Source organism: Macaca fascicularis, chromosome 12 (assembly GCF_037993035.2).
Source record: "Macaca fascicularis isolate 582-1 chromosome 12, T2T-MFA8v1.1".
NCBI lineage: Eukaryota > Metazoa > Chordata > Mammalia > Primates > Cercopithecidae > Macaca > Macaca fascicularis.
The window spans coordinates 117,342,116-117,370,106 of record NC_088386.1 but is presented as its reverse complement, the minus strand read 5'-3'; the positions used below and the strand labels follow the sequence as shown (position 1 = coordinate 117,370,106).

General features: G+C 39.3%; 1 protein-coding gene across 4 annotated transcripts in view; it reads left to right on the top strand.

The window, feature by feature from the left end:
- The window catches only part of EPHA4 (EPH receptor A4), a 157,048-nt gene extending 143,194 nt beyond the window's left edge, over positions 1 to 13,854 (top strand). For 2 of the 4 annotated variants that reach the window (XM_005574420.4, XM_074008623.1), the window contains 4 exons: positions 1,784 to 1,977; positions 5,302 to 5,457; positions 5,792 to 6,732; positions 11,344 to 13,854. In XM_005574420.4, the coding sequence (XP_005574477.1) occupies positions 1,784 to 1,977; positions 5,302 to 5,457; positions 5,792 to 5,906 (465 nt within the window). In that variant the 3' untranslated portion in view covers positions 5,907 to 6,732; positions 11,344 to 13,854. Of the gene's footprint in view, positions 1 to 1,783; positions 1,978 to 5,301; positions 5,487 to 5,791; positions 6,733 to 11,343 lie in introns of all 4 variants that reach the window. The other 2 variants (XM_065526159.1, XM_074008624.1) reach the window with 1 other exon arrangement.
- Positions 13,855 to 27,991: the final 14,137 nt, after the last annotated feature.

Here is a 27,991-nt window from a genome sequence, read left to right as displayed (position 1 = left end):
GCATATGGTAAATGGAGTGAAAGTAACTGTAGAAAATATGTCAGACTTAGCAAGTTTTTTGTTTGGTTTAATCCTCTGCCCCCCAAAATATTTAGCAGTAAACTGAGAAAATATGCTTTGCTAACCTATGAGCCATCTTCCAAGCTGGCAGTGGATAGGGAGCTTATGAAAGAGCATTAATCAGTCTGAGGGGTTATAACAATTTATGTTCCCCTGGCATCAGCCCAATACTGCTTTCATTCTCCTCAATTCAGTGCAAAATGTTCTCATCAAGTCTAGAGTCAACATCATGCACCTGGAAAGATAAAAGAAACCCAGGTGATCAAACTGACGTAGTGTAATTGCTAGAAACAAATAGAATAAGGTTCAATAAGACAGCATAGAGAAGTCTGCTTTACAAAGAAAAGTAGGTGATACTGATACATGATATTGGCAAAATACATAGGAGAAAAAGGATCAGAGGGCTCAATAAATCACAAGATGATTTGTTAAACTGAAACAGTGCTCTAATTAAGAAGACCACAGTCATACTAATCCAAAGACACTGGACCCAACAGACTGTTTTCTGTCGAAGGCCAATTTCTGAGCAGTCAATAGACCCACCACAGGGTGAGTCCAATGAAGTCATTGGGATGGCTCAACCACTGGTTATTTCCCTGGCAGCTATCATGTTGATAGAAAGAAAAATAAATGGAGTGATTTAAAGCAAATAAAATGTTTAGACTCCCAAACAAATAAAAGCACCTCCAGAATCTCAGAGGATATCCATAAACAAAGATAATGAGTAGCCAAAAAGCTGTGAAGTAATTCTCTATAAATTTGGTATGTCCTACCATATTACTTTATTGGAATTTATACCCCAAAGTGGGGGGAGGATGTTAGGGAAAAGTCTATAAGAAAATAATTTAATGCCTGTGAAGACAGATGAGAAAAATTAGAATTAGCAAAGAGACTGTTGAATGAGTTATTGATGACTTACTAGGCAAGTAGACTGCTCTGGGCACTTTCGATGGTCTTGGCCAATAAGACAATTATCATCTACCATTGTAGCTTCCTTCCTTAGATGTGAGAGGGTCTCCTTCAAAATGTAAATGCCCCAAAAGAAGGAATTTTTTAAATTGTTTTTTACTTTTTTTAAAAAAAATCTACTTACTAACACCTTTAACAGGGCCGACTGACAGCCAACTGAGACTAAGAAATTCAGAATTGGTGTCTAGGGGTAAAATAATCCAAAAGAAAAAATGGCTGGGCATCTGGACTTGGACTCTGGTGTTGACCCACTAGCTGTCTATGTAAGAGGATGGGGGCTTAAAAGGATGCAAAGAAAATTCCATTTTGGAGACAGCTATTAATTGCTTCCCAAGGGAGGTCTTTAGCACTATGTCAGAGTCTCTTTTGCTAAGAGTGTTTAGGTGTGCTAATGTTGAAGAGCAGAATGGAGTGGGGCAGGGGACTGGAGGCAGGGGGCAGGGCCATGTGATCTCTGAGGGCCATCACCAAAACTGACACCACATTGCAGATCTGATTGGGCTCTAGCCACTTGGGAACATTGGTGATTGATGCGTCTTCCCTTTAGAGTACATTTCATAGCAACAGCTGGCTTCCCTCTCCTGTTGCCAGTGATACTCAGGTCTAGCTTTGGCTCATGTGAAGGAGTTGGAGCTGTTCCTAGGCTCCAGCTTGCTGGCAGCTTCATGCACAAGAAACATGCCAGTCAGAAGGGTGAACCTTGAATAGCAGCTTTGCCTGGCAGCTTAACGTACGATCCTGTTGTCTTCCATAGGTGATTAAAGCCATTGAGGAAGGCTATCGGTTACCCCCTCCAATGGACTGCCCCATTGCACTCCACCAGCTGATGCTAGACTGCTGGCAGAAGGAGAGAAGCGACAGGCCTAAATTTGGGCAGATTGTCAACATGTTGGACAAACTCATCCGCAACCCCAACAGCTTGAAGAGGACAGGGACGGAGAGCTCCAGGTCAGCCATGCTTACTTAATAGTGATGTATGAAAGAACACGTTAGAGGAGGCAGGCAAGTGGTGACTCACTTAAATTCCTGCCTTTTCATCAGAGGCCAGTTCACGGCTCTCTGCAAACTGGGTGGCTTCTTTCTCAATTAGTACAGTATTTAAGGTAGTTCTGTTCAGCATTTTGAATAACTTAATACCTGTCAGGCATCAAATAGTTATAAGGAAAAAGCTTTAAAAAGTAATAATAGCAAAGAAATAACTGAAGTGCCTATTTTAGGATGCCAGACCTGAAATTTAGGAAGAGGGATGAAATGTACTTTTAGAAGATGTTCAGATCAGCTATATTTTGAAATGGGGCAGAAACATTGGAATAGTAAGAAATAAAGATTAGAAGACAGGTCTCTAAGCACAGCAATTTTAAGTTGACTTATAAAGTGTTAATTGTAAGAAAGAGATTCATTAATTTTCAGTTCTTCTGGTTTCCCTTTTCTGAGTCTTTCAGAGTAGGAGGAAACAGGGCCAAGATAGGAAATGATTGAGTTACAAAGCATGCAGATGAATGTTTGGGAATGATTTTAAAGACCAAAATGATTGGACCACCTAAAAGAGGTACTTATCTTCTTGGAATGAGCAAAATGAAGAAGCATATCAGTCTGTAGAGAACATAAAGATACTGTAAGTCCTACACGTTCAGTGAGGACTTTCTATATGGAGAATGGACTTTACGGGTATAAGATTCGGGATATCTACATATCAGTAGTCTCTTCTGAAAGGGTGTCGACCATCTTTATCAGTTAAATAATTTTAGAATACAGGCATAATAGACCAGGTGACTCAGGCCTGCGAGAGGTGAGACACTCACTCATCTCCACATCTGGGCTCCTCACAGGCTTCTGTTTCATCATGATCCTGTGTTAAAAATAGGACATTTTCTCCCACAGTATTTAAGCCCTTCCGATCTTTGCAGGCCCTGTGGTGTTCTCCTCTCATCTTTCTCCTGAAAACTTAGACTAAAGATCCTAGAAGAGAAGGAGTACACATTACGTGAAAAAAAAAAAAAAAAAGAGAGAGAACTGTGGAATAGATAGTAGAGATACCCGATATTCTCCTCCAGGTTTTCAAATCCCTGTCATTAGCCACTACACAAAATCCTCAATGGTCTAGCTCTTTTCAGAGAAAACTGAAAAGGATTGAATTAACATTTCACCTCTGCCACTTGGTCACTATGTGAACTAAAAAATAAAAAAAGTCTCCTACTATTGTGAGGCTATTTCTTGTTCTTCTGTTCTCCAAGAGGGTGAAATAGATGACTATAAGGCCTCCTTTCCAGATCCAGCTGACTTCTCTTCCACCTTTTAGATCTTCAGCCCCAGAGCCCATGTATTTTTTCTGAGGGTCCATTCAAGGCCAGTTTTATGGTGTTTGGTACTTCTTCTGTTAGCATAAGTCATTCAACCACTCTTACCACATAGCATCTGCTTTGCCCCAAGGTACAAAACAAGTTGAGGTATTAGATACACTATTATCAGTTCTAAATTCTTTTCGCTGATGGTACTTAAATAGCTTTGAAGCTTATTATGGCTTACCTATAATGAGACGTAGTATAACATGGTATGTGACTCAGCACAAAATTAGGCTAATGTCATGGTGTGCCACCAAGAGCACAAAGGCTTCCAGAATAAGCTTCAGAACAACCCTTAAAATTATTGACATTGAGTGAAGATATTTTCATTGTAAGGTCGTTTTGACCTTGTCACTGCTCAGAGCCTACATCTTCCTCATTAACGCTTTTGACTTAAAGTCAGAAGTAAATGCAAACTATTGGCTTTTGTCTAATAACAAATATTATTGCTTTATAGTGACACTCAATTAAATGTCCAAAATTCTATGTGGTAACATTTGTTATTGACTCAAAATTGAAAGAATAATTACATTTTGATTCTTTTTGCTATAAACATTTACAGAATTGTACTTAGAAAATCAAATTCATATTGAAATAATGGACACAAAAGAAAGATTACAATGGCAAGGTATTATTTGGACATGAAACTGATTGATAAAAAACATGTCTTTGTTAAAATATTTATATAAAAAATACAAATCAAGTCGATTTAGATGAAAATTAAAATGTAAAAAATCGAATTGGATTAATTCTGCTATGTAGAAAATTAAAGCATTATATTGACTTAATTTTGTTTTTACAAGGAAAGGGTTTATTGGTTGAAAATTTAGTAGTAATGATATAATTCTGATTTAAATGTTTGTACTTAAATATAGTATCACATTGAAAATCAGGTCAAAGTGTTAAGATCAAACACATTCTGTAATTTTTAGGGAAAACAAGTTCAAAAACTATGACTTAACAAGTAGCAATATTTTTCTACAGGTTATTATAATAAAGGTAGTATAAAATGCCCCCATGAAGCCCTACTCTGATTATTAAGCAATTGGATGATGAGGATGGCTAACTATAATTCTCTTAATAGTTTTTATTAGTAAATGATTTTTTATGTGTCAATATCATTAGGAAAGGTAGAATTCCTACCTGTAATTGCTTGTGACAGTGACCTAATAGAAAACACCTGGCCTAAGAAATGAGTAAACTAATAAATAAGTTAATAAGAAGTGCTTTGAATTTGTTGAAATCATTATTCAGGAACCCCAGCAAGGGAATACGAGAAGCACATTCCGCAATCCAAACAGTGATCAAAGTGGCCATTCTTCTGCCAGCCTTGGCACTCGTGCTGGTCAGGCATGGGTTGATTAAAGAGGGGATTAACTCCCTGCTGTCCCAAGTTTGTTTGAATGCCCCAAGTCTGCCTGCAGACCTGGCTGGAAGCATGCTGGACTTGAATTCTTGCTGTTTTCTCTGCTTCCATCCAGTCTGGCAGCTTGCAAGCTCGCAGTTTTCCTTACTCATACTTCACTAGGGTTTCCATAGTTGCTGAACGAAAGTCTGTAATATTCAGTGCTGGCAGGGATTGGACTCTTTCTGCAAAGACTGAACAGGTTTCAGCCATGAGGGCTCTCCCAGTCTTCACCCCAGGCTTGGGTGTTAAAAGACGTGCTATGAGCATGAATGCCCTCAGAGGGCCACATAAAACAAGCGCAGGAAATAGAATTAAGAACAAATAGGATGATTGATATATGGTTTAGCAGCTTTGTGAAATTAAGAGCAAAATATCGCATGGTTACATTTAACAACAGTTGTTCCATTTAAAACCTTCTCTTAGCTTTTTGGTTCTCCTTGCCTAATTTGAGGCAATCAGATTTCAGTCTTCTTGTCTCTCTGGTAGCTCCATTCTGCTTATATTTTCTTGTTCTGTTTCTAGACCTAACACTGCCTTGTTGGATCCAAGCTCCCCTGAATTCTCTGCTGTGGTATCAGTGGGCGATTGGCTCCAGGCCATTAAAATGGACCGGTATAAGGATAACTTCACAGCTGCTGGTTATACCACACTAGAGGCTGTGGTGCACGTGAACCAGGAGTAAGTACTCAACGATGTAACACGAAAGGGTAAATCTAGATTTAATAGTATTTTCTTTTTTTTTGCTTTGAGCTGCATAATCATCCTACTCATTTAAAAAAAAAGCAAAAACAAACTGGAATGCCTCTCGTTTTGATTGAGTGTAATTTTACACAGCCTCTATAAAGTAGCTACATTGTTGCATTAAATTGCTTAATGAAACTTTTTAATACACCTGCCTTGTCGTGCTGTATTAATTGTGGCTGATTCAAATGTGTGTCTGCATGAAGCCCTAGAAAAGAGATTGTCAGCCCCCATGACTTTTTCTGTCCCTCTTTTGTCGCCCTATGTACAGGGACCTGGCAAGAATTGGTATCACAGCCATCACGCACCAGAATAAGATTTTGAGCAGCGTCCAGGCAATGCGAACCCAAATGCAGCAGATGCACGGCAGAATGGTTCCTGTCTGAGCCAGTACTGAATAAACTCAAAACTCTTGAAATTAGTTTACCTCATCCATGCACTTTAATTGAAGAACTGCACTTTTTTTACTTCGTCTTCGCCCTCTGAAATTAAAGAAATTTAAAAAAATGTCTGCAGCGTTGCTTGGTGTACAGATTGCTGAACCTGTGGGGCTTACAGAAATGACTGCCGGTCATCTGAATTAGACCTGGAACAAATCGTTTCTCAGAAGTACTTTTCTGTTCATCACCAGTCTGTAAAATACATGTACCTATAGAAATAGAACACTGCCTCCGAGTTTTGATGCTGTATCTGCTGCCGGACACTGAGCTTCTGAGACATCCTTGATTCTCTCTCCATGTGGAATTACAACCATTGTATTTTGTTTGTGGCATAAATTACAGTCATCTCTCTTTCACTGGAATGAAGACCATGCCCAGGAACATGTTTTAAGGACTCAGCTGTGGCTTTTAGGGCTTGGTTCATACCATGGGGGAAAAAACATCCTAGGAGAAAGCGACGTGGCTCATTAGTGTTGCCTCTTCAGTGCTCAAGCCACCTGGTGAATTCCTATGACGCAGGGGGCTGGAAAGAAAGGGAAAGTGGATTTAAAAAAAATATATATATATATATATATATATACAAAAAACCAAGCCCCATAATCCCTAACTGGACAAATGAGGTCTGTTTCTTTGGGCCTGAGGCTGTGCCATATAAAGTCTTATTTTAGGACTCTACAAACTTGTCCTATCTTATGGATAGTGGGCTGTGACAATCTGGAATAGAGAACGTTCACACTTCGCTCCTTTAAAGGAGGGACCCCAGATCTGCAAGGTAAGTCCAAAAACCGAGAATGAATTTTTCTCCAGTGAAAACTTCTTTCGTGTTTTAAACTGGATCTCATTCGAAATACTGAAAACAGAAAAATACTCTCTCACGTCTCTCAGGTTGTGTCGATGTTTTTTGGGATTTCAGTCCTTTTATGACAGTGAAAGAGGAGACCAAACACAGTGTGGTTTCCCTGCTATTCTTCTGGGGAGAAGTGACATATGAACCAGATGAGGTCAGGCTCTGAGGGATGGTCCTAGACACTCGCTGGCTGTTGGCTGTGTGCTTTCCATCACGAAGGGCTCCTCCTGTCCTTTGGTGCCATTCATTCATGGCACACATATTTATTGAGTATCTTCTGGGCACCAGGCAGCAAATACAGGAGTCTTCCTCTCTCCTTTGGAGAGTTTACCTCAGTGGAGAAGTACTGGGGAGACTTTTCCATTAGCCTCATTTTCTCTCCTGCTCCAGGAAACTCTGTCCCCAAACAGGGCCAAAGAGGATTTACCAAGATGCCAGTGGTAAGACTTGGAACTCGCCTTGGCTTCCTCATGATCAGAAAGTTGACCTACTGAAAAATGCACTGCACATCATGAACCTATTAGCTTGCAATGCTTCTATTTTTACATCCCGGCATTGAGTTTGTTCATTCCTAGAAGCAAAGGACATAACTTTGGACTGGACACATTTTAACTTTTCTTTTTTTTGTTGTTTTTTTTGAGTTATTTCATTTTTATCACTTTTAAACAAGAGTTGCTGATTTTAACGACCTTTTTTTCCCCTTGGTTGTATCCTGAAAGCTATTTCTTATAGAGCAAGGAATGTTAAATTTGATGCTGTCAAATCATGACAGTTTAGTAAAAACCTTTTTTGCAACATGAGTTGTAAAAGCTTTTCTGTTCAGAAGGAATGTGAAATTTGTTTTTAAAACTACTCCAACAATTTTTGTTTTATCACCACTTTTGCAAAAGTCTAGGAGTTCTGGATATTCGTGTTAAAAGCTGAAAAATATAGGACTTTTTTTTTTTTTTTTTTTTTGCTTGGTTGGTAAAAAAATAATAATAATTATTACTATTATTATTTAAGACAGAGTCTCACTCTGTTGCCCAGGCTGGAGTGCAGTGGGGCAGTCTTGGCTCACTGCAACGTTGGCCTCCTGGGTTCAAACAATTCTGCCTCAGCCTCCTGAGTAGCTGGGATTACAGGCACCCACCACCCACGCCTGGCTAATTTTTGTATTTTTGGTAGAAACAGGGTTTCACCACATTGACCCAGCTGGTCTCGAACTCTTGACCTCAGACGGTCCACCTGCCTGGGCCTCCCAGAGCATCAGCCACTGCGCCCAGCTGGCATTATATTTTAACTACAATAGAATGTTACCTTGCATACATGGAATAATTAAAAGTTTTTTTTTTTTTTTTCTTAAAGTCAACAACTTAAGACAAGGTGTTTTCTAAACACTGAACATATTAAAAGCAGACCATTTCAAAAGAGAACAAGTCCATTCTGAAATAGCCTAACAAATTAACATTATATACTATGCTGGTGGTGTTTTGTTCCTGCTCAGCAGGTATTTCTGTAAATGAAGTAATCAGGGAAGGATCAAAAGAGAGGTGAAGTATGAAATCTTATTTTATTCAAAGGTCGCCTTCTGAATCTTAAAAATTTCAACATATGCATATATTAGAGTCAAGGCCAATGCAAAGGCCAGAAAAGGACTTTCCAAGTGCCTTAAATAATATCCAGCAACAGTAAAAGTGTTAACTCTCTCCACTGCCTCCATGAAGTTTTAGAAGAGAAATGTGAGAACAATAGGAATGATGCATTGTTTCCCAGGGCGCAGAGCCAGACTCTGGCATCCGGACAGCTATGGATTCTGAAGCCAACTGAAATGTTGACACTGGGAAATTCGCTCCACTTTTCTTTATAACTCCGTTCCTCCACCTGGAAATTAGAGAGATAATGATACCTTAATAATAACACCTTTCCTAATGCATGGTGGTGTTGCAAGTGTGTATGAAATATTCTTAAGTGAAACGCGGTGAGTTCCACAGAAGAAAGGTGCACTTCTTCCTCCAACATTGTCCAAGTATTATTCATCTGTCTTTCACTTGTGACCCCAATTGTTTTATTACAACATGCCAGAGTGGGGTGAAATGAAGTTCAGTGGTAGGGGGGGTCATGCAGTGAAGCTTCTTCACTTAAATGGATTTATGAGAGTTTGGAGGTAAATACATATTTATACAATGGTGGTAGACCTTTCAAGTTATGCTGGCAGGATAAACAGGCATTATTTAGCCTTGACATTTATAAAATTATTGTTTTGTAATGGGAAAGACAGTGATACACACAAGTAAAATTCTGTTGCAATGAAAAGAACTGGATGGTAAAGACATTTGGATGTCGTCACAACTGACTCAAAGGAACAAGCCTTTGTTTATTTAGTCACAATGAATTATCTTTAACTCATGACCCTACGTAGACCACATGCTTTGTCTGGTCTCTGTTTAAGAAATTTCCCATGTTAAAGGAGTTGCCTGAATTCAATGGTGAGGAGAAGGCTCATTTCACTCAACTCTTATCCTGGCATTAAGTAGATACAAGTCTTCACATTCCCGTACGTCTCACTTCAAATGTCCAATCATTTTTGCATACACACAAGTCCCCAAATTGTCCACTTAATATTACAAATGTGTTTAAGTAATATCTATTGATATCCAGATGTTAAGTGGAGAAGGAATTGGCAGACTGAAAGGCAACACATGTTTATGAGACCATTCTTTCTCCTCTAAGAATTTCTAGTAGCAAAAGAAACCATCACCAACCTTGTGTGTCCATAGGATGTGGAATACACTCTAGAGTTTTAAGATCATATTCATGTTCTCTTCATACTTCAAATACCTGCCTACCTGATGAAATTCCTGCACATTCAGGTTTCAAAAACTACATTTGATGGACTTCACTGATTTCCAGAGAGGAAATAGTTAGAAAGTAGATTTGATGACTTTTCTGTCATTTTTACATAATTGTCAAAATGAACAGCCTTAGTGGCTAACAAATGGCTTCTTCAAGGTGTGGGTAGTAATACCCTAACCCACATTTATAATTTTAAATTGCTTAAATAAAATTTGTTTCTGGATAACTTATGAGCAAACTTTCCTTCCTTCCTTCCTTCCTTCCTTCCTTCCTTCCTTCCTTCCTTCCTTCCTTCCTTCCTTCCTTCCTTCCCTCCCTCCCTCCCTCCCTCCTTTCTTTCTTTCTTTCTTTCTTGAGACAGGGTCTCACTCAGTCGCCACTGGAGTGCAGTGGTGCAATCATGGCACCCGCAGCCTGTGTCTTCCAAGCCAAAGCAATCCTCCCACCTCAGCCTCCTGAGTAGCTGGGACCACAGGTGTGCACAACCATGTCTGGCTCATTTTTTTTTTTTTTTGGTAAAGATGAGATCTTGCTCTTTTGCCCAGGCTGGTCTCGAACTCTTGGACTCAAGCAGTCCTCCCTCCTTGGGCTCCCAAAGTGCTGGAATTACAGGTATGAGCTACAACACCTGGCCAGAGAACTATTTCTCTCTCTTTAAATAGACTAAAGTGTTTTCTACAATTTTAAATATGGTCATTTACCACAAAAAAAATATGTTATTCTCTACACGATAAATGTACACATATGCAAAACAAACAAGTGATTTGATAAAATAGGCAAAATAATCTATAAAAGTGCATTTTGGTCTAAATTACTGCCCTTTGATTGGGGCCACCAGCTGCTAAACATGGTCACTGTGGTGGGAGGTATAGTTCAATAAGTAATCTGGATAGTTGGTTGTTACAAATGAAAGAAGGGAACTTCCTTTGGTTTGAGTTGATTATTTGACAAATATATGGACAATGAGGAGCCACGATGATTCCATTGCTGTGTGCCAACCTTGTTCGATTCCAGGCTGATGTCTAGAATTCCAGCCTGAGGTGGATTAGTTCTTGGTATGCGGAAGGAGGCTTGAGCCTAGAAGACCTGTGTCATTGACAGAGCAAGTCTCTCCCTGTGTCCCGTGTTCCCTCTCTCCCGCCTGCTTACATGTAGAGAGTACAGCTCTTTCGCTGCGTTAGATACTTCAGTTTATCAGGAGTTACTCTCTTGTTAAGAAAAATAACCACTTTTTTTCACTTCTTAGTTTGCATTTTTCAATCATTATTGTTGACTATGGGTAGATTGTAAACTGAAACAAGTCAGGATTTTCATTTCATAGACAGGCCGTTCAACAGTGGTTAAAGCATAAATATCGACTAGAACTTTGTGGGGTCTAATCCCAGCCTTGCCACTCCAGAGGGTATGGCATTAGGCAGGGTACTTAGCCTCCTTATGCTCAATTTCCTCATCCCTATACTGGAGGTAAGAATAGTGCCTATCTCAGAGTTGTAATTAAGCTGTTAGTAAACATTCTTTTTGTTTTTCTAATTGCTATTTTTCAGAAAAGGAAAGTATAGTTCGTGATCTCCCCACTGAACTGCTTTTACTGAAGAATACCAACTTCTGTGAACCTATATATTCCTTCTTACAATAGTGGTTGACAATTGGCTCACAGTGTTGGTTGACGTTTTGTCTAAAGTCTTGCTCTTTTATCTACAGGGAGTAGATTCTGCTATCTTGGCCTCACAGCCCTTCCTGTTGATTACAAAACCCATGGAAGAAAACAGAACACGCCCTTCTCAGTTCCGTCTAAATGTGTTTCTTCTACTTCAGTTACGCCAGTTCTGGGGCAAAGACACTGACGAAACAACACCTATACCTGAAAAAGAATAAATGTGTGACTTTCAAATCCCCTTTCCCAGTGAAAGAAACAGCAAACACTTCAGATTCAGCATCTGTTCTCCAGTTGCACTGAGGAATGCACTGTCTCACAGCACCAGCTCTGCAGAGCCCTTGCCCCCGGACTCTTTGCGGTTTTATTTATATGTATTTCCATATTTCATTCCTGTATGTCACTGCTGCATTGGTGTGGCAGCAAGTGACCAAATGCTACAGGTCTTACTATGGACACCAGGTCAGGTGCAACTACACAAAACAAAGCCAGTTCCATGAGCTGCCTATGATATGCATTGCGGAAGTAACATTTTACCCAGGGTGTGCCGTTGCAGTGATATAAATATATTTTTTTTCTTAGACTAAATATGAGCTGACTATCTCTTTTGATGTGTGTACATAGGTGTGAGTGTGTGTGTATGCGTGCGTGTCTGTGTGTGGATGTGTGGATGTGTGTAGCCTCATGCTTAGGACTACCCGTGAATGTTGTGGAATGCTACACCTGGAGAGATCTAGTTTTCCACCGGTTTCAAGATGAAGAACCACATGATGCAGTGGACCTGGAGACCGTCCCCTTGGAAAGACAACCCAGAGATGTTCAGCATCCTGGATCTATACGTGTATTTTGTAGCCGTCACACTAACCTTAATAAGAATTCTACAGCTTTGGACAGAGGCATTTTCACCTTAATGGTGAAGTAATTGAAAATATAAATCCATTCAGGTGACAACCCATCGTCAAAATTACACATTCTGATTGAACTCATCTGAATCATCAGTTCCTCGACGGAGAGAGAGAAGGAGATGGAATGTGTTTGGTAACCCCAAATGGAGTACAAGTAGCCTTTGTTTTCCTGCATAAATGGACTTGTTGAATGCGAACAAATATATGCAATTCATATACTTTTGGAGATGAACGTAGATATGTGTGTCAGCTTTGAGATGGTGTGTCCTGGATTAATACTTTGTCTCCCAATATCACAGAAAAATGCATGCCAGTGACTCCTGAGGTTAAGGTCGTTGGGATGAAATGGCCTCAGGCAATTTCAGATTCCCTAATTACCAGGAAAGTTCTACAGTAATTAATACGCAGCTAACTCCTATTGCCCTCACAAGAGCATCAGCCTTCTAGGATCAGAGCTCCGGAGTGTGAAGATTCAGTATTGATATAAGATAATGTATACCAAACTCCAGCCAACTTACTGCCATTTTTCATAATCTGAGTGGCTGCCTTGCTTATCCTAAGCTATGGTTGCAGAAACTGTGGCCATTTATATAAGCTATAACATCAAATCAGGGAAAAATGAGGAAAAAAAAATAGATTCTGAACCATTTATTGTTGAATAAGTAGAGAAAATCATCAATAAATATTTATTACATTCTGACAGGGTGTGTGGCATTGTATTCTATGCCAGAGTGACAAAGTTAATTCACCCCTTTGTGGGGACCTTAATATGTTTTTTAAGGGATGTGCCTATGCATTGATGCCTGAAACATATGTATAAAGAAATGAGGTTGAATCTCTGAACAGATCATCTTTTCCAGAGGTAAAGGTAGGAGGCCAACTTCAGGGTCTGGGTCTAGCCGTGAGCAAGCCCTGGCTGAGTGAGCTCTAATGCTAACTCATGTGCCGATCTCTAGAGCAGCGGGAAACTACCCCACTGCACCAAATCAAGTAGCTTCACCTTGTGTATGCAGGCCCCAAGTTATTTTTTAGCAATCTTACGAGTGAAATGTTCTGGTGTGTTGAAAAACGTTCTTATTTTAAAGAAAGGTTGTGCTCACTACACTGCTGGTGTGTGCGTTCTGAGACCTCTTGTATTCAATCTGTGAAGGATATGTGTATTAATCCGTACACCCGTATAGCCTCAATATTTGTCTGAAGACACTTAAATTCTGACCCGTAAAGGAAAGTTCTAGAAGCAATATTTTCACTTATTTAACATTCTCCAAACAACATCAAGCATTGATACACACTGAAGAGTGCATTTATTTTTTGTATCACTCTAGGTATGTTGGAATATGCAAGGACTGTGGTTAAAATTAGAATGTATAAGGCATATTATAATTTAGTTCATACTGAAAAAGAAATTAACAGAACATTGTTCGGTTCACACGTTCCAAAATTTGAGTGATTTCTTGAGTTAGACATAGATTTTCTATTTTGTTTTAATTTGTCAAGGTATTTTTCTTCCCTTCATGAACTTTAGGTACACATAACTTATGTCATTTATTTATGGTCTTTTATACCTAGTTTGTAAAATTGTAAAATAGCAAACTAAATGCAGAGAGTTTGCATTTGAAAATAATAAAGTAGTTGCCGTATACAACCCTGCAATCTGGTTGTCTCTTTTCAATAACTTTTGCTATATATACGGTGTGCCTAAATGAATTAATTATTTGTTGTCATTTAATTAAAACAAAAAAGTCTTAAATTCCAATTGAGCATACTTAGAGGTTAAAAATTACTATCTTCTAAAGATTCTTCACCCTTGAGAACAATGCATTTGAAAATCTGACTTAGACCATTGTAATTAAGACTATAGACTTTGGTTGGCATTCAGGCTTCACCACTTACTAATTATACAGTCTAGGGCAAGTCTCTTAACTTCTCTCTGCCCATTTCCTTGCTTGTATGATAATTACAATGCAAGAGCTTTAAAAAGATTAAATATATTGAAACATTTAGCACAGTGTCTGACATCCAGCCAGAACTCAACAAATGGTGGTGATTCTCGGTAGCTTTTTGATGATATAAACTTTCTGCTTCAATATCCCTAGTTTCCTCTCTTACATCCTTGTCACTGATTCAAACAACCAGTTACTCATCCTTGCCAGGTGCTTTCAACCTAGGATCCATGGATCCTTGAGGGTACATTGGTGCTCCAGCAGGTCCAGCAGCATCCCAGAAACTGAGCAACTGCCAGTTACTACATTTGTATATGTGCTTTGATGGGGAGGTTTTCAAAATTTCATCAAATTCTAAATTGCTATGGGATATAAAAATATTAAGGACCACAGTTTTAAGGATTAATGCTCTCCTCGTGATGCTATTTCATTAAATTATCAATTGGCAAAGTACCTATTGATTGAACATCAGGTTTAAGTTTTATTTTAGTATCTCAGCTAAAGTCCCTAAGAGCATCTGGCTTCAAAGGGCAGGGGTGTGCCTTCAGTGTTACCAGCAGCATTGTAAAACATGGGTCTTAAAAAGAATTTCAGAACCTGGGTCATGTCTGGTTACTTTGTGTTTATGCCTTACTTAAGCTGCTCTCTAGAATCAACTATATTAATATGTATGGTAGTTGGTGGCATATTTGTGATTTGAAAGGGATCAGGTTTGGCGTTTTCTCCCTCACTTGTTTAGCAAGACAGAATGTCAACCCACAAAGTATTTTTCCCTACATGTTCTAAAATGAGCTGGTAGGGTGGTATCAAAATTGCCGCATGTAATATTTTAAATATACTATTATTATTATTATTATTATTAGAGATGGAGTCTCATTCTGTTGCCCAGGCTGGAGTACACTGGCATGATCTCAGTTCACTGCAACCTCCACCTCCCGGGTCCAGGTGATTCTCCTGCCTCAGCCTCCCGAGTAGCTGGAACTACAGGTGCACATCACCACGCCCTGCTAATTTTTTTTATTTTTGGTAGAGACAGGGTCTCACCATGTTGACCAGGCTGTTCTCAAGCTCCTGACCTCAGGTGATCCACCCGCCACATCTTCCCAAAGTGCTGGCATTACAGGCATGAGCCACCGCGCCCTGCCTAAATGTATAAATGTAAGGAGTACAGTGCAGTTTTGTTACATAGATATATTGCATAGTGGTGAAGTTTGAGCTTTTAGTAACCATCACCAAAAGAATGTACATTGTACCTATTAAGTAATTTCTTATCCCTCAGCCCCTTCTCACCCTCCTACCTTTCAGAGTCTCCAATGTCTATTTTTCCACACTCAATGTCCAGCCACATGTAAACTTAGTAGTAATTTTGAAATTGATTTTAGTGTAGTATAATGTCACATTTCATATTATTTGTGCTAATGAATGCAAGCTTCTAATAAATGACCCCATATTCTTAGTGGTTTCGCAGACGAAATTTATTTCTAACCTACTTCACAGTGTGATGAAGATCCAGAGAATTTTCCTGGCAACTGTTTTCCATGCAGTGACTCATGGATCCAAGCTCCTTCCCAACTGCGATGCTGCCATGTTCATTACGTGACCAAGGGCATCACATAAGGGGAAGAGAATGTGGACAATTGTCTTGAAACCTTTATGACCAGGCTTAGAAAGGGCTTCTATTTTGACTCCTTTTATCTCATTGGCCAGAACCCAATCACGCAAACCAAACATAACCTCCTGGGAGGTGGGAAATCTGTTTTCTTGTAAGCATAGGAAGAGGAACTGAAAGTGTTGGGTGGCTGGAGAGTCTCTACAAGTACAAATGAAAATCATGCACCTAGAGAAAGGGAAAGTGTTTTGGAGAAGTGAATGCATCTACAAGCGTTGAGTTTGATCTCCCACAAGCGTCAAATGGTCATTTCCCCGAGATGCTGAGAAGCACAAACAACATTCAGACTTGCTCTAACATTTGCATTCACCTCATTTATCCAGATGCTTTAGAAATTGCATTTGCCTTTCTGCATTGCAGATCTCTATACTTTCTCTAGGCACAATCTTTTGTTTATACATGAAAGCGCCTGCCTTTCGTGGTTTAAATTCCCTTAGCCACTCAGTCTCCCTAGGAGGAAGGAGGTGGGTGGGGAGCATAAAATAAACCCTAATACCAGGCAAGAGATGTAAAACATTCTTTTTCCTTTGAAAATAAAAATACAACTAAAATGTGCAAGAACACATCACCCTAGCCCCTTGACATCTATCAGCTGAACTAGACCTTAAAACCTTGATCTAAGGCTTCATAAGAATTGGAGTTAATGCCCACACTTACAAGATTTCATTCTTTTTAACGTATTTGAACACTCACTGAATACCAGACATGGTACTAAACTCTAAATTCTCACAACAGCCTATGTTAAAAGTACTCTTATCCCCATTTTATAGGTGAGAACAGTAAGGCATACAGCAAGTCAAAGGCTACGCTGCTAATAAGGATTAGAGTTTGTGATTTAAACACAAGCTGCTGGACTCCAGCTATTTGCTCCTAACATCTGTATCATCCTGGCATACTCAGTGATGAGTCCAAGTTGCTCCATCCTGTCTCATCAAACAGTTTAGCAGGTGGGTATGTTTCAGTTTGATGAAAGTGCTATATGCCATTGTGAGCGGGTTTATATGCCATTGCACTCTTCCCTAAACACTGCTTGACTATTCTGTTGCCGAATAGCTTATTGTTTTACTGATTTGTCATGTTGCTTGTTTGTTTTTGGTAAGCTCTAGTGGAAAAGAACTGTAACATAACTACAATGTTCATCTAACACACTACGTTTTGTAAGAATTCATCTCCATATTCTACTTTTTGCTAAAAGCAAAGTATACTCTGTTATCACTAAGATACAACCATCTGATATATAACTGGGGAGAAGGTAGTGATTTTCCTTAATTATCATTTTGGTGTTCTAAGCATAAAAGCCATGGATAGCACTTGTCAAATGCCATTCTTCACTTTGATGGTGGCCTGTGACAAAGAGAGACTAGTTATTAACTAAATAGAAACAAAAATGGATCCCAAGACAAGAGGAAAATTAACTGAGGTAGAAACTGAGCATGATGTAATAAAAAACTTCATGTGAATTCCACTTTGGCTACTTTTTGGCTGTGTGACCTTGGGCAAATCACTTAACCTCCCTGAAACTCTGTTTACTCACTTTTAAAATGTGAGAAAGTGCTCCCTACTTTGTCAGGATGTCTGAGATTACACTGAGAATTCAGTGTAATCAATTCTATGGAAAACTACTATAGAAAGCAGGAGCTACAAACACGTATGTCTGTATGGACCAGTCAGGCTGTGTGAATGAGTCCATTGGCAGGAGATTCTGTCCAAATGTAGCACAACAGAGAGTGGGTATTTAGATATGACATTAGGCTGATAAGATGTCAATGAGCATTGTTCAGCGGAAGATAGGTTAGGGCAGGGAAGTCTCCATGGCCTAATAAGATTGAGTAACAATGATGTATTTCACAACCCTTTTCTGTAGATTCATAAGGCACATTGGTATATTACAGACTCTGAGAAGCCCTGTAGTAAAGAAACCAATTTTTGCCAATTTAACCTAATCTTTTGCAAATCTATTTGGAAATGAATCCCTTTTAACATCCCCATGGAATAAAAATTCTCTAAAATACATTTTGGAAATCTATTCTTTGGAGTGTCCGATGAAAAATCTGAAAGAGCAGCAATCAGACTCACCCCATGTTGCACCACTTATAGCTTTACAGTCGATACAAAAGCTCAAGTCTCTTGAATCCTCTACCTCTACACCCCAAGGCATATTCCAAGTATTCAGTAAGGTTTGCAGCTGAGTGGAGATTGGCTTTTTTACATTGCTGGGCTAGGTGGCTGTAGTACTGGCAGGGATAGGGTATGTACGGTGTAGAGCAAGTGTTGGAGAGATTGTGCTCCTGGAAAGTGGGAATGTTGAAGTCCTGCTTTCAGAGCTCACATAGGTGATTTTACATCCGTGAAGGGCACAGTTTGCACCGAAGTCATGACCTAGGCTGAGATGTTTGCATTCTTCCAGTTACGGATTTTGACAATGAAAAAATGCATGACACAAATCAACAAGCAAATTAAGACATGGAGCTACAGTGGGCTTTAGCCTCAGTTATTTTACCCTTTCCTTTTGGAGGAAGTGCCTTGAGCCACTGACGGTTCCCAGTTGAGTGGGTAATAGACCCCTGACATATCTTATTTCTGGCAATTGCTCTGGACATAATTCTTTGTTTATTGCACTGCTGTAGAAAACTTGATGAATACTCAGAAGAAAATAGAATTAGGACTCACGGACCCCAGTTAAAATCAGCTTAGTGGAACATAGGCATTTCTTTGTATAGAGCTGGAAAAGATAGCCATGAGAGAAAGTGGCTTTAACATACACCCAGAGAAACTATATATTATACACATAATATGTAAGAGGCAATTATGGCCTAGTAATCTGCAGTGTATCACTACCTAGCAATCAGATTGACATATTCTAATGAGACCCATGTTGTTTGTAATCAGACTGGCACTGCTTATTCAGAGCTCTATTCCATAAGATGCACTTTTAAATGGCTCAGATTGCACCAGATGCTATAAGAAATAGTATTCCATTTTATTCCATTACCAGCATTTTCTTCTCTTCCAATTAGCATAATTTAAAATCAGCCAGAGGCAAATGTGAGGGGGCTAAAAAGTTGCAAAGAAGTTCAAGAAATACTTGATAGGAAAAGGCAAGAAGAAACTCGTGCAACCATTTTTTTTTTTAATATGGGAAAGAGAATACCGCAATTAATAGAGTTCTTTAAATTGCTCAGAATTTATTTCTGTGACTTATTGAAATATTAGAATCTCTCAAGGGGCTAATTGCCCCCAGGTTCTTCTTGCTTATGTATTATCTTGTGGATGACATAATGAAATCACCACCTCATTTACCATTCAGTTAAGGTTTAATTGAGTTCATCTTTTTCCCCCTCAAAATATCCAGGAACTTAGAGAATCAAAATACATTTTCATTTGTAAAATAAGAAGATCTTCATAAATTGCCTCTTTATAAGTTAGGTCCTATTTATAAAATTCCTGAAGTTAAAACCTGAGCTAGCATAATAAACATTTTTCCTTGATGTAAACTCTCATGATCTTACAAATAGTGCTTTTTTTTTTTTTTTTTTTTTTTTTAAGACAGAGTCTTGCTTTGTCATCCAGGCTGGAGTGCAGTGGTGCAATCTTGGCTCACTGCAAGCTCCTCCTCCTGGGTTCACGCCATTCTCCTGCCTCAGCCTCCTGAGCAGCTGGGACTACAGGTGCCCACCACCATGACTGGCTAATTTTTTTTGTATTTTTAGTAGTGGTGGAGTTTCACCATGTTAGCCAGAATGGTCTCGATCTCCTGACCTTGTGATCTGCCCACCTCAGCCTCCAAAAGTGCTGGGATTACAGGTGTGAGAAACCATGCCCAGCTGAAATAGTGCTTGCTTTTAAAGTGAGGGTTGGCATCTGATACAGGGAGCATGATTTTCCAAGGATGTACATGCCTAAAATCCTTGTGTTATCTTCCCAGTAAGACATAAACTCTCTAGGTGGGATCTCGGGCTTTTGCTGGTAACTCACCCAGTATTCGCTCCCCTTTGATTCTCTCCCTAATGGCAGCTAGCAGATTTTGAGAACCCATGTTCTCTCTTTATTTCATTTGAGTGAAACTGGCCCATCCCCAACTGTAAGTTACCCTAAAGGGTCTGAACCGTAGTAAGCCCTTGATCAAGTGACTGGCTCAGAGGTGGTCCAATCAGAGTGAAACTTGAGTCTTCTTTTCCATAATGTGACAAGCATTTGTGTGTGTGTGTGTGTGTGTGTGTGTGCGTGCGTGTGCACGCACGCGTATGTGTGTGCTCCTTTCCTCATTCCCATTAAAACATGACTCCATTTCCTCCAGCAACCATTTTGGGATCATGTGAAAAGCCATTCCCAGGATGAAGGTGACATGGAGGTGAGGATAATCTCGGGGAAACAGCTGGACCCAGTGGGATACTGGAGCCACCTTGTTCCACCTCATGAGAGCTGAATATTAAGATTTCAGGAGTTTTATGAGCCTATTAAGGTCATCTTGGCAGCTCAAAATTGGCCATGGTAGGAGTATTTACACCACAGAATTTTGCAAAAACTAAAAATCAGAGCTGCTATTTCTTTTTCTCCTCTCCTTTCTCCTTCTCTTTTCCTTCTCCTCTTCCTGTCCTCACAGAGCTGGTTGTTAACTATTTACCAGCTTACCTCAGGATGTGTCTCTCAGAGAGCCATGCCTGAAGCTTGGCTTATTCATTCACCTTTCACATTAGAAATCCAGAAACTATTGTTTTAGTCAAATTGACTGAGACTTTCTGTATTTCTGTTACTGTTAACCAAAAGTGAAGCCACCAGGGCCAACAATGTTCTACATAATTATAACAGTTAACCTTCATAGAGCCTTTTAACAAGGACCAAGAACTGTGCCAAGAACTAAGTCACTTTAGTTCAAACAAACCATTCACCTCTACAAAGAAGGTACTTTATAATTTCTAACTTAAAGATGAAGAAACAAAGCCTTAGAATGCTGATACGGTTTGGCTCTGTGTCCCCACCCAAACCTCATCTTCAGTTGTAATCCCCATGTGTTGAGGGAGGGACCTCACAGGAGGTGATTGGATCATGGCGGTGGTGTCCCCCATGCTTTTCTCATGATAGTGAGGGAGTTCTCATGAGATCTGATGGTTTAAAAGTGGCAGTTTCCCCTGTGTGCGCTCTCTCTCTCCTGCCACCTTCTAAAGAAGGTACTTGCTTCTTCTCTGCCTTCCGCCATGGTTGCAAGTTTCCTGAGGCCTCCCCAGCCATTCAGAACTGTAAGTCAATTAATCCTCTTTCCTGTATAAATTACCCAATCTCAGGAAGTTCTTTATAGCAATGTGAAAACAGACTAATACAAGTGCAAACATCACTTATCCCAGCTTCAAAGAGACCTACTTAGAATTTTCCAAAGGCATAAAGCCTTTTCACATCTCAGTGCCTGACCCATGCTGTTTCCTCTTTTTATAGACTGTGTCCACCTAGTTAGTACCTACTCCTCCTTCAGGATCCTGAGTCAATGCCTCATGGCGGTTTTCTTCATTCTCTGAGCTGGGTGACTACTCATATCACCTTGCCCTTACCTTATTTAGAGTGCTTTCAACAATGTAGGGTACTTAGTGATTTTATTGCTGGCTTCCACCATTAGACTGCAAGATTAACAAAAGTAAGAATCTTCTCTTTTGCATATCTTCATGCCTAAGATGATAAACCACATGGTAGCTGCTTCAGTCAGTGTTGGCTGAATTATGTGAATGAATGAATGAAAGAATGAATGAATGAATGAATGAATGAATTCATCCTTGTGATTTGTTTTTATTACATTGAAACTCAATAAAAAAATTAATGCTGAGGCCAGGAATGGTGGGTCACACCTGTCATTCCAACACTTTGGGAGGCCCAGGAGGGTAGATCACTTGATCTCAGGAGTTCGAGACCAGCCTGGGCAACATAGCATGACCTATCTCTATGAAAAAACCCACGAAAATTAGCCAGATGGCATATGCCTGTAGTCCCAGCTACTCAGGAGGCTGAGGTGGGAAGATTGTTTGGGCCTGGAAGGCAGAGAGTGCAATGAGCTGATATCATGCCATTGCACTCTAGCCTGGGTGACAGAGCAAGATCCTATCTCAAATAATAATAATTTTTAAAAAAGAATAAAGCTGTCATTCCCCTTGACAAGTATTCTTACATTAAATATGTGAATCGTTATAAACTATCGGAAGTCCTTGTCTTCTTTCTTTTTATTTCTTGTCTTCAACATCACCATCTTCTTCATCATCATGTACTGTTAGTCCAGGTATGAGGCAGATGGAAGAATTCATTGAGAGATATTAGAAAGGTCACTGACCTTTGTGTCAAATAGATCAGGCATGGACTGTAGTTCCACAAATTACTGGCTGGGTTATTTTAGGCAAATTGCTTCATTTCCTCATTCATAAAGTGGGGATAATATCTAACATTTAAGGTTACTGTGTAAAGTAAATAGTTGGCAAAGTGGCCATGGTGTGTGGCGATAATTAGGTAAGAAATGGTAACTCTGTATCTTCATGCTCTGCAACTTTAGCCATATTTTGCTTTTTTTTTCTGAGGACTACCACATAAGATTTAGTATCTGATCTCCATTTACTTAGTTTGGTTATTACAAATTACTACTACTGTGTCCTACTTATCCAAATAATAATAATAAATTACAATAGCCTTAAATATTACTATATACCTTGGGTGGGATGAAGGTCAAAAAGTGTTTTAAGCTGAAACCACATCGACTGTGCATTTCTAGAAAGTTTCTGATTTGGGGGGTTACGTTATCTTTTGTCTTTGGACCTCTTCCATTTTTTTCTCTTAGATTCCTTGCATGTGCACATGTTTATGCTTGAATGTTTGTATGTATACAAATGCATGTGTGTATGTGTGTGGGGGACTGACCCTTTGTTCAAAGGAGACCAAAATAGGAGACCAGACCATGGCAAGGGCAACGCATAATTTGTCATGTTTTTGTATTTCATTCCAGAAAAATCACTTTGATGAAAACTAAATAAAATATTGGGCTGGTCTTAGTGATGTGGACTGAACTACCCTTGTCCTACATAAGACATAATTGAATATTGAATAAACTAGACTTCAGGAAATTTCACATTGGCTCTGGTAGTTGTTATATTTGAGCCATTGGGCCAGACCATGAGCAATGGGGTATGATTTTGCCCTGAATGGAAGATAAATCACTGTCAATCATCCTAGAAGGAAGGGGCTACACATCTGGACCTTGGATCGCTGAAGAGAAAGACAATTTTCTTCTCTTGGGTCCCAAGTAGGGAAGCAGAGCCAGTCCCGGCCTCTAGGCATGAGAGTGTTAGGAGTCCTCCAGAGGTAAGAGTTAGTGGGCCCCTGTGCAAGCAGGCAGGCTGGGAGACAGGCAGGGCATTCACCTGCTGACATTTAAGGTAGAATTTGGGTATCTGGGCTGGAAGCAGCTATAAAGTACTCTCTGAATTTCTAAGCCTCAGTCAAGTTTGGGGCAAACCACATCCTCCATAGTCATTTCCCAGTTGTGATTAGGGAAATCGGGTTAAGCAGCAAGGTCAGAAAAAGCCCAGGGAGAAGGCAGTGGGGTGGCGGCGGGAGGGCTGTTCTAAAAAATGGCTGTTCAGAAGAGCGATGCTATCATGATGATGGTCCACAGCATAAGAGAGGCAAGGGGAAGAAACTGACAGATTTGTTCTGGACTACATGGGAGGCAGGAAGCTGGGAGGCTGGAGTGCTGGAAAACTCTTGGAAAACTTTGAGGAGGAGAGTCGCCAGAAGTTGGCTGGAGAGAATTTGAATGATGATAGTTTGGACCTGAAAAGAAAATGTAACATTATTTTGTAGCCACAGGCAGGTGAAGTTTGTGACTTATGGATGACACATAGATTTCTCATCTTATTTATCATAACAACCAGGTTGTAAGTATTATTGGGCCTATTCTGTAAATCTAAGAAATGAGAAATACATAGATTAAGCACTTGCGCAAGTTTTAACTGCTGGCAAAATCTCCAGGCTGAGATTTGTGCCGTATTTGTCTGCTACCAAAGATGATGCACTTTCTAGAATAACACGATGCCTCTAAAGTGCAGTGAATATAGAACTGGAGAGAAATGTGGTCCACTAGTTAATTTCCTGTGGCGTTTCCACAAACTAGACCTGTGAAATTATTGCTTTCCATAAGTTTCAGCCGTCCTTTTTGTATACGTTGCCTATCATTACTGCTTTCTGTCCAAATGTCTTGATGGAGGAGAGGGATGTAGAGAAGATTTGTGTTTTCATAAGAACCAGTAACATTTAACATCTTAAGTAAGACTTTTAATTCTCTGGTTAATAGCCTGAAATTGATTTTCCTCCAACTGAAGACCGGTGTGATGGAAAATCTACTTAGTGTAATAGGCACTCTCAGCTTGATGTTGTTGAAAAAGAATATGGCACATTTAGAAGACATTGGATCTGGCCTGAACTCTGCTGCACAAGGCTTTGTGAGTGTATGTCACGCATAACTCTTTATTCAAAAACAAGGACTTAGACTTTGTAATCTGTAAATTTTTTTAGCTCTCAAATTCAACATACACTCTAAATTTTTTTGTTCCTAGGTATGAGTTTCTGAATGCAAGAATGTTTATACATGGACACAGAAAAGAAAGGCAACACTGATACTTGGGAGACACACACTGGTACTGCTGTAGCTGTTGTTACAATATCTAAGTAATTCCATGATAGCTGGTAAATGGCTGTGGTCCTGAAGCATCCTGAGTGGCTCCCATTACCCCACCTGTCTAACTATTTCCGGATGTGGCCTCATAATCACTGAGTCACAGTATTTGATAGAAGTGTATTTATTATTTTTGGAGTGGTTTAAAACTATTTTCACACATATAAAGCAACTATAATCCTGAGTAAAGACTTGATCTGCAAATAAAGAGACATTGAAGATAGAAGTGAGAGAGAGAAGAAAAAAATACAATGAGGCAAAGTGTGTGAGGAAGCAGAAGAAAGAAGAAATGACTGCCACTGGAAAGCAGCAAGCCAGCATGAAACCATCACCATATAGATATACAAAGTCACCTCCTGGTCAGGCGCCTTGTCTTACGCCTGTAATCCCAGCACTTTGGGAGGCCGAAGGGGGTGGATCACGAGGTCAAGAGATCGAGGCCATCCTGGCCAATATGGTGAAACCCTGTCTCTACTAAAAATACAAAAATTAGCTGGGCCTGGTGGCGCGAGTCTGTAGTCCTAGCTACTCGGGAGGCTGACGCAGGAGAATCACTTGAACCCAAGAGGCAGAGGTTGCAGTGAGCCAAGATTGTACCACTGCACTCCAGCCTGGCAACAGAGCAAGACTACACCTCAAAATAAATAAATAAATAAATAAATAAATAAATAAATAAATAAATAAATAAAAATAAAGTAACCTCCTATGTTATTCTGTATCTTTTCTCTCTTTTTGTCTTCCTTCCTTTGCTACTGCTTCTGCTGCTTCTTTTTCTCCTCCTCCGCCTCCTCCTCCTCCTCCTCCTCCTTCTCCTTCTCCTCCTCCTCCTCCTCCTCCTTCTCATTCTCCTCCTCCTCCTCCTCCTCCTCTTTCTTCTTCTTCTTCTTCTTCTTCTTCTTCTTCTTCTTCTTCTTCTTCTTCTTCTTCTTCTTCTTCTTCTTCTTCTTCTTCTTCTTCCTGTTTTTATCTAAGGGTTAAAGGAAAGAAGGGGTTCTGTTTTCAGGTTTTTCCTGAATCTATTACCTAAGACTGTCAGGAGAATAGAGCTTTGAGTAGGTAGATATCTTTCATTAAAAAATTAGACTCCCAGAGAAGAATGTCATTGGTATTTTGATAGGGTTTGCCTTGAATTTGTAGGTCACCTTGGGTAGGATAGATATTTTAACAATATTAAGTTTTGCAATTCATGAGTATGGGATAGCTTTTCATTTTTTGTGTGTTTCTTCTTCAATTTTTTTTAAAATCAGTGTTGTATAGTTTTCCTTGTAGAGATCTGTCATTTCACAAAACTAGAAAAAAAAAATACTAAAGTTTGTATGGAACCACAAAACACCCCAAATAGCTAAAGCAATCCTGAGCAAAAACAGCAAAAGTGGAGGCATCACATTACCTTATTTCAAATTATATTATAAAGTTAGAGTAATCAAGACAGCATGGTACTGGCATAAAGCAGACATAGTGACATAGAATAATGGCACAGAATAGAGAACTGAGAAATAAATTCATTCACTTACAACTAACTCATTCTTGACAAAGGTGCCAAGAACATACACTGGAGAAAGGACAGTCTCTTTAATAAATGGTGCTGGGAAAACTGGATATCTATATGTAGAAAAATGAAACTAGATTTCTTCTTTCACCAAATGCAAAATGAACACAAAATGGAGTAGAGACTTACATGTAAGACCTGAAGCTAGAAAACTACTAAAAGAAAACACTGGAGAAATGTTACAAGACATTGGTCTGGGCGAAGATTCATTGGGTAAGATCTCAAAAGCACTGGCAACAAAAGTAAAAATAGATAAATGTGATTATATCAAGCTAAAGAGTGCCTGAACAGCAAACAAAACAAAACAAAACAAAATCATCAACAGAGTGAAAAGACAATGTACAGAATGGGAGAAAATATGTGCAAATGTCCCTCTGACAAGAACTTAATAATCAGAATATGTAAGAAACTCAAGCAACTCAATAGCTAAAAGAAAGATCCCAATTATAAAATGAACAAAAGTCCTAAATAGACATTTCTCAAAAGAAGACATACAAATGGCCAACAGGTATATGAATACATGCTCTACATTACTAATCATGAGGAAAATGCAAATCAAAACCCCAATGAGGTGTCATCTCACCGCAGTTACAATGGCTATTATCAAAAGGATACAAAACAACAACTGCTGGTGAGGATGCAGAGAAGGAGAAACTCTTACATACTGTGTGGGAATGTAAATTAGCAGAGCCATTATGAAAAATAGTATGGAGAGTCCTCAAAAAGCTAAAAATAGAACTACTACATGATTCAACAATTCTACTACTGGGTATACATCCAAGGAAAATCAATCAATATATCAAAGAGATATCTGCACTTTCATGTTTAAGACCATAGTATTAACAATATCCAAAATGTGGATGTAACCTGTGTCCATCAATGAATGAACAGATAAAGAAAATGTGGTGTATATCTATACACAGTAGAATATTATTCAGCCATAAAAAGAAAAAAATCCTGTCACAGATAGAAAGGGAGGTCTATGTTAAGTGAAATAAATCAAGCTTTCTGTGACAAATATTGCATGTTCTCACTTGTATGTGGGAGTTGAAAAAGTGGATCTCATGGAGGTAGAGAGTGGAATGATGGTTACCAGAGACTGGGAAGGAGATGGAGGAGTGGGGAATGAAGAGAAGTTGGTTAAGGGGTACAAAATACAGTCAGATAAAAAACAAGAAACAAAAAATAACAAATATAATGGGGAACTAAGTGCTTTCATATCTTGTTTATTGTCATACATTTGTATGATTATCATATACTTTAGAAATTTTTATTTTACAAAAAAGAGAAATTAGACTTACAGTACTTTGGAAATGAAAATACATTGAAAGAAAGCGTTTCTAGTGCCGCTGAATGAACTCAAAGTTTTTTATTCCTCACTCTATTCAAAAATGAACAAAATGTTCTCTGGTGCTTTGGACAACAAAGAGAACGAAGTACTCACGATGCAAGGTCTTTTACTGATCTGCAGATGGTGGTCCTTGCAAAAGGTAATCTAATAATCCTCTCTTCTATTTAAGGACTATATGTGATTGTACATTTCTAGACATTTAAAATGATTTGTCCGATGACCCTTCAAGCCCTTTGATCCAAGCATTGTTATTACTCTGGCTCAATGTGAATTTAGGCGGACTGAAGTCGGGTGAGATGTTGGATGCTAATAAAAGCCCTGCTGGTGTGTGTTTCCCTTTCTCATCAGTCAGACACATTGTCCAAAAATGTTCCCCAAAATTATAAGCATGTTGTCCTGAGGGTTTTGTTCTCCTGATTGATATGAGTAACTTTGGGAAAGCTCTCTGAAGTTCTTTGAGAATCTATTGCTATTCTTGACAGAGTTTTGTAGTTGATTGCTTTGAAGCCCACTTATCTTCCTGAGCTGATTGAACATGTCTCTGATGTGCTTTTTTAATTAGTTTGTGAAGTGGGTG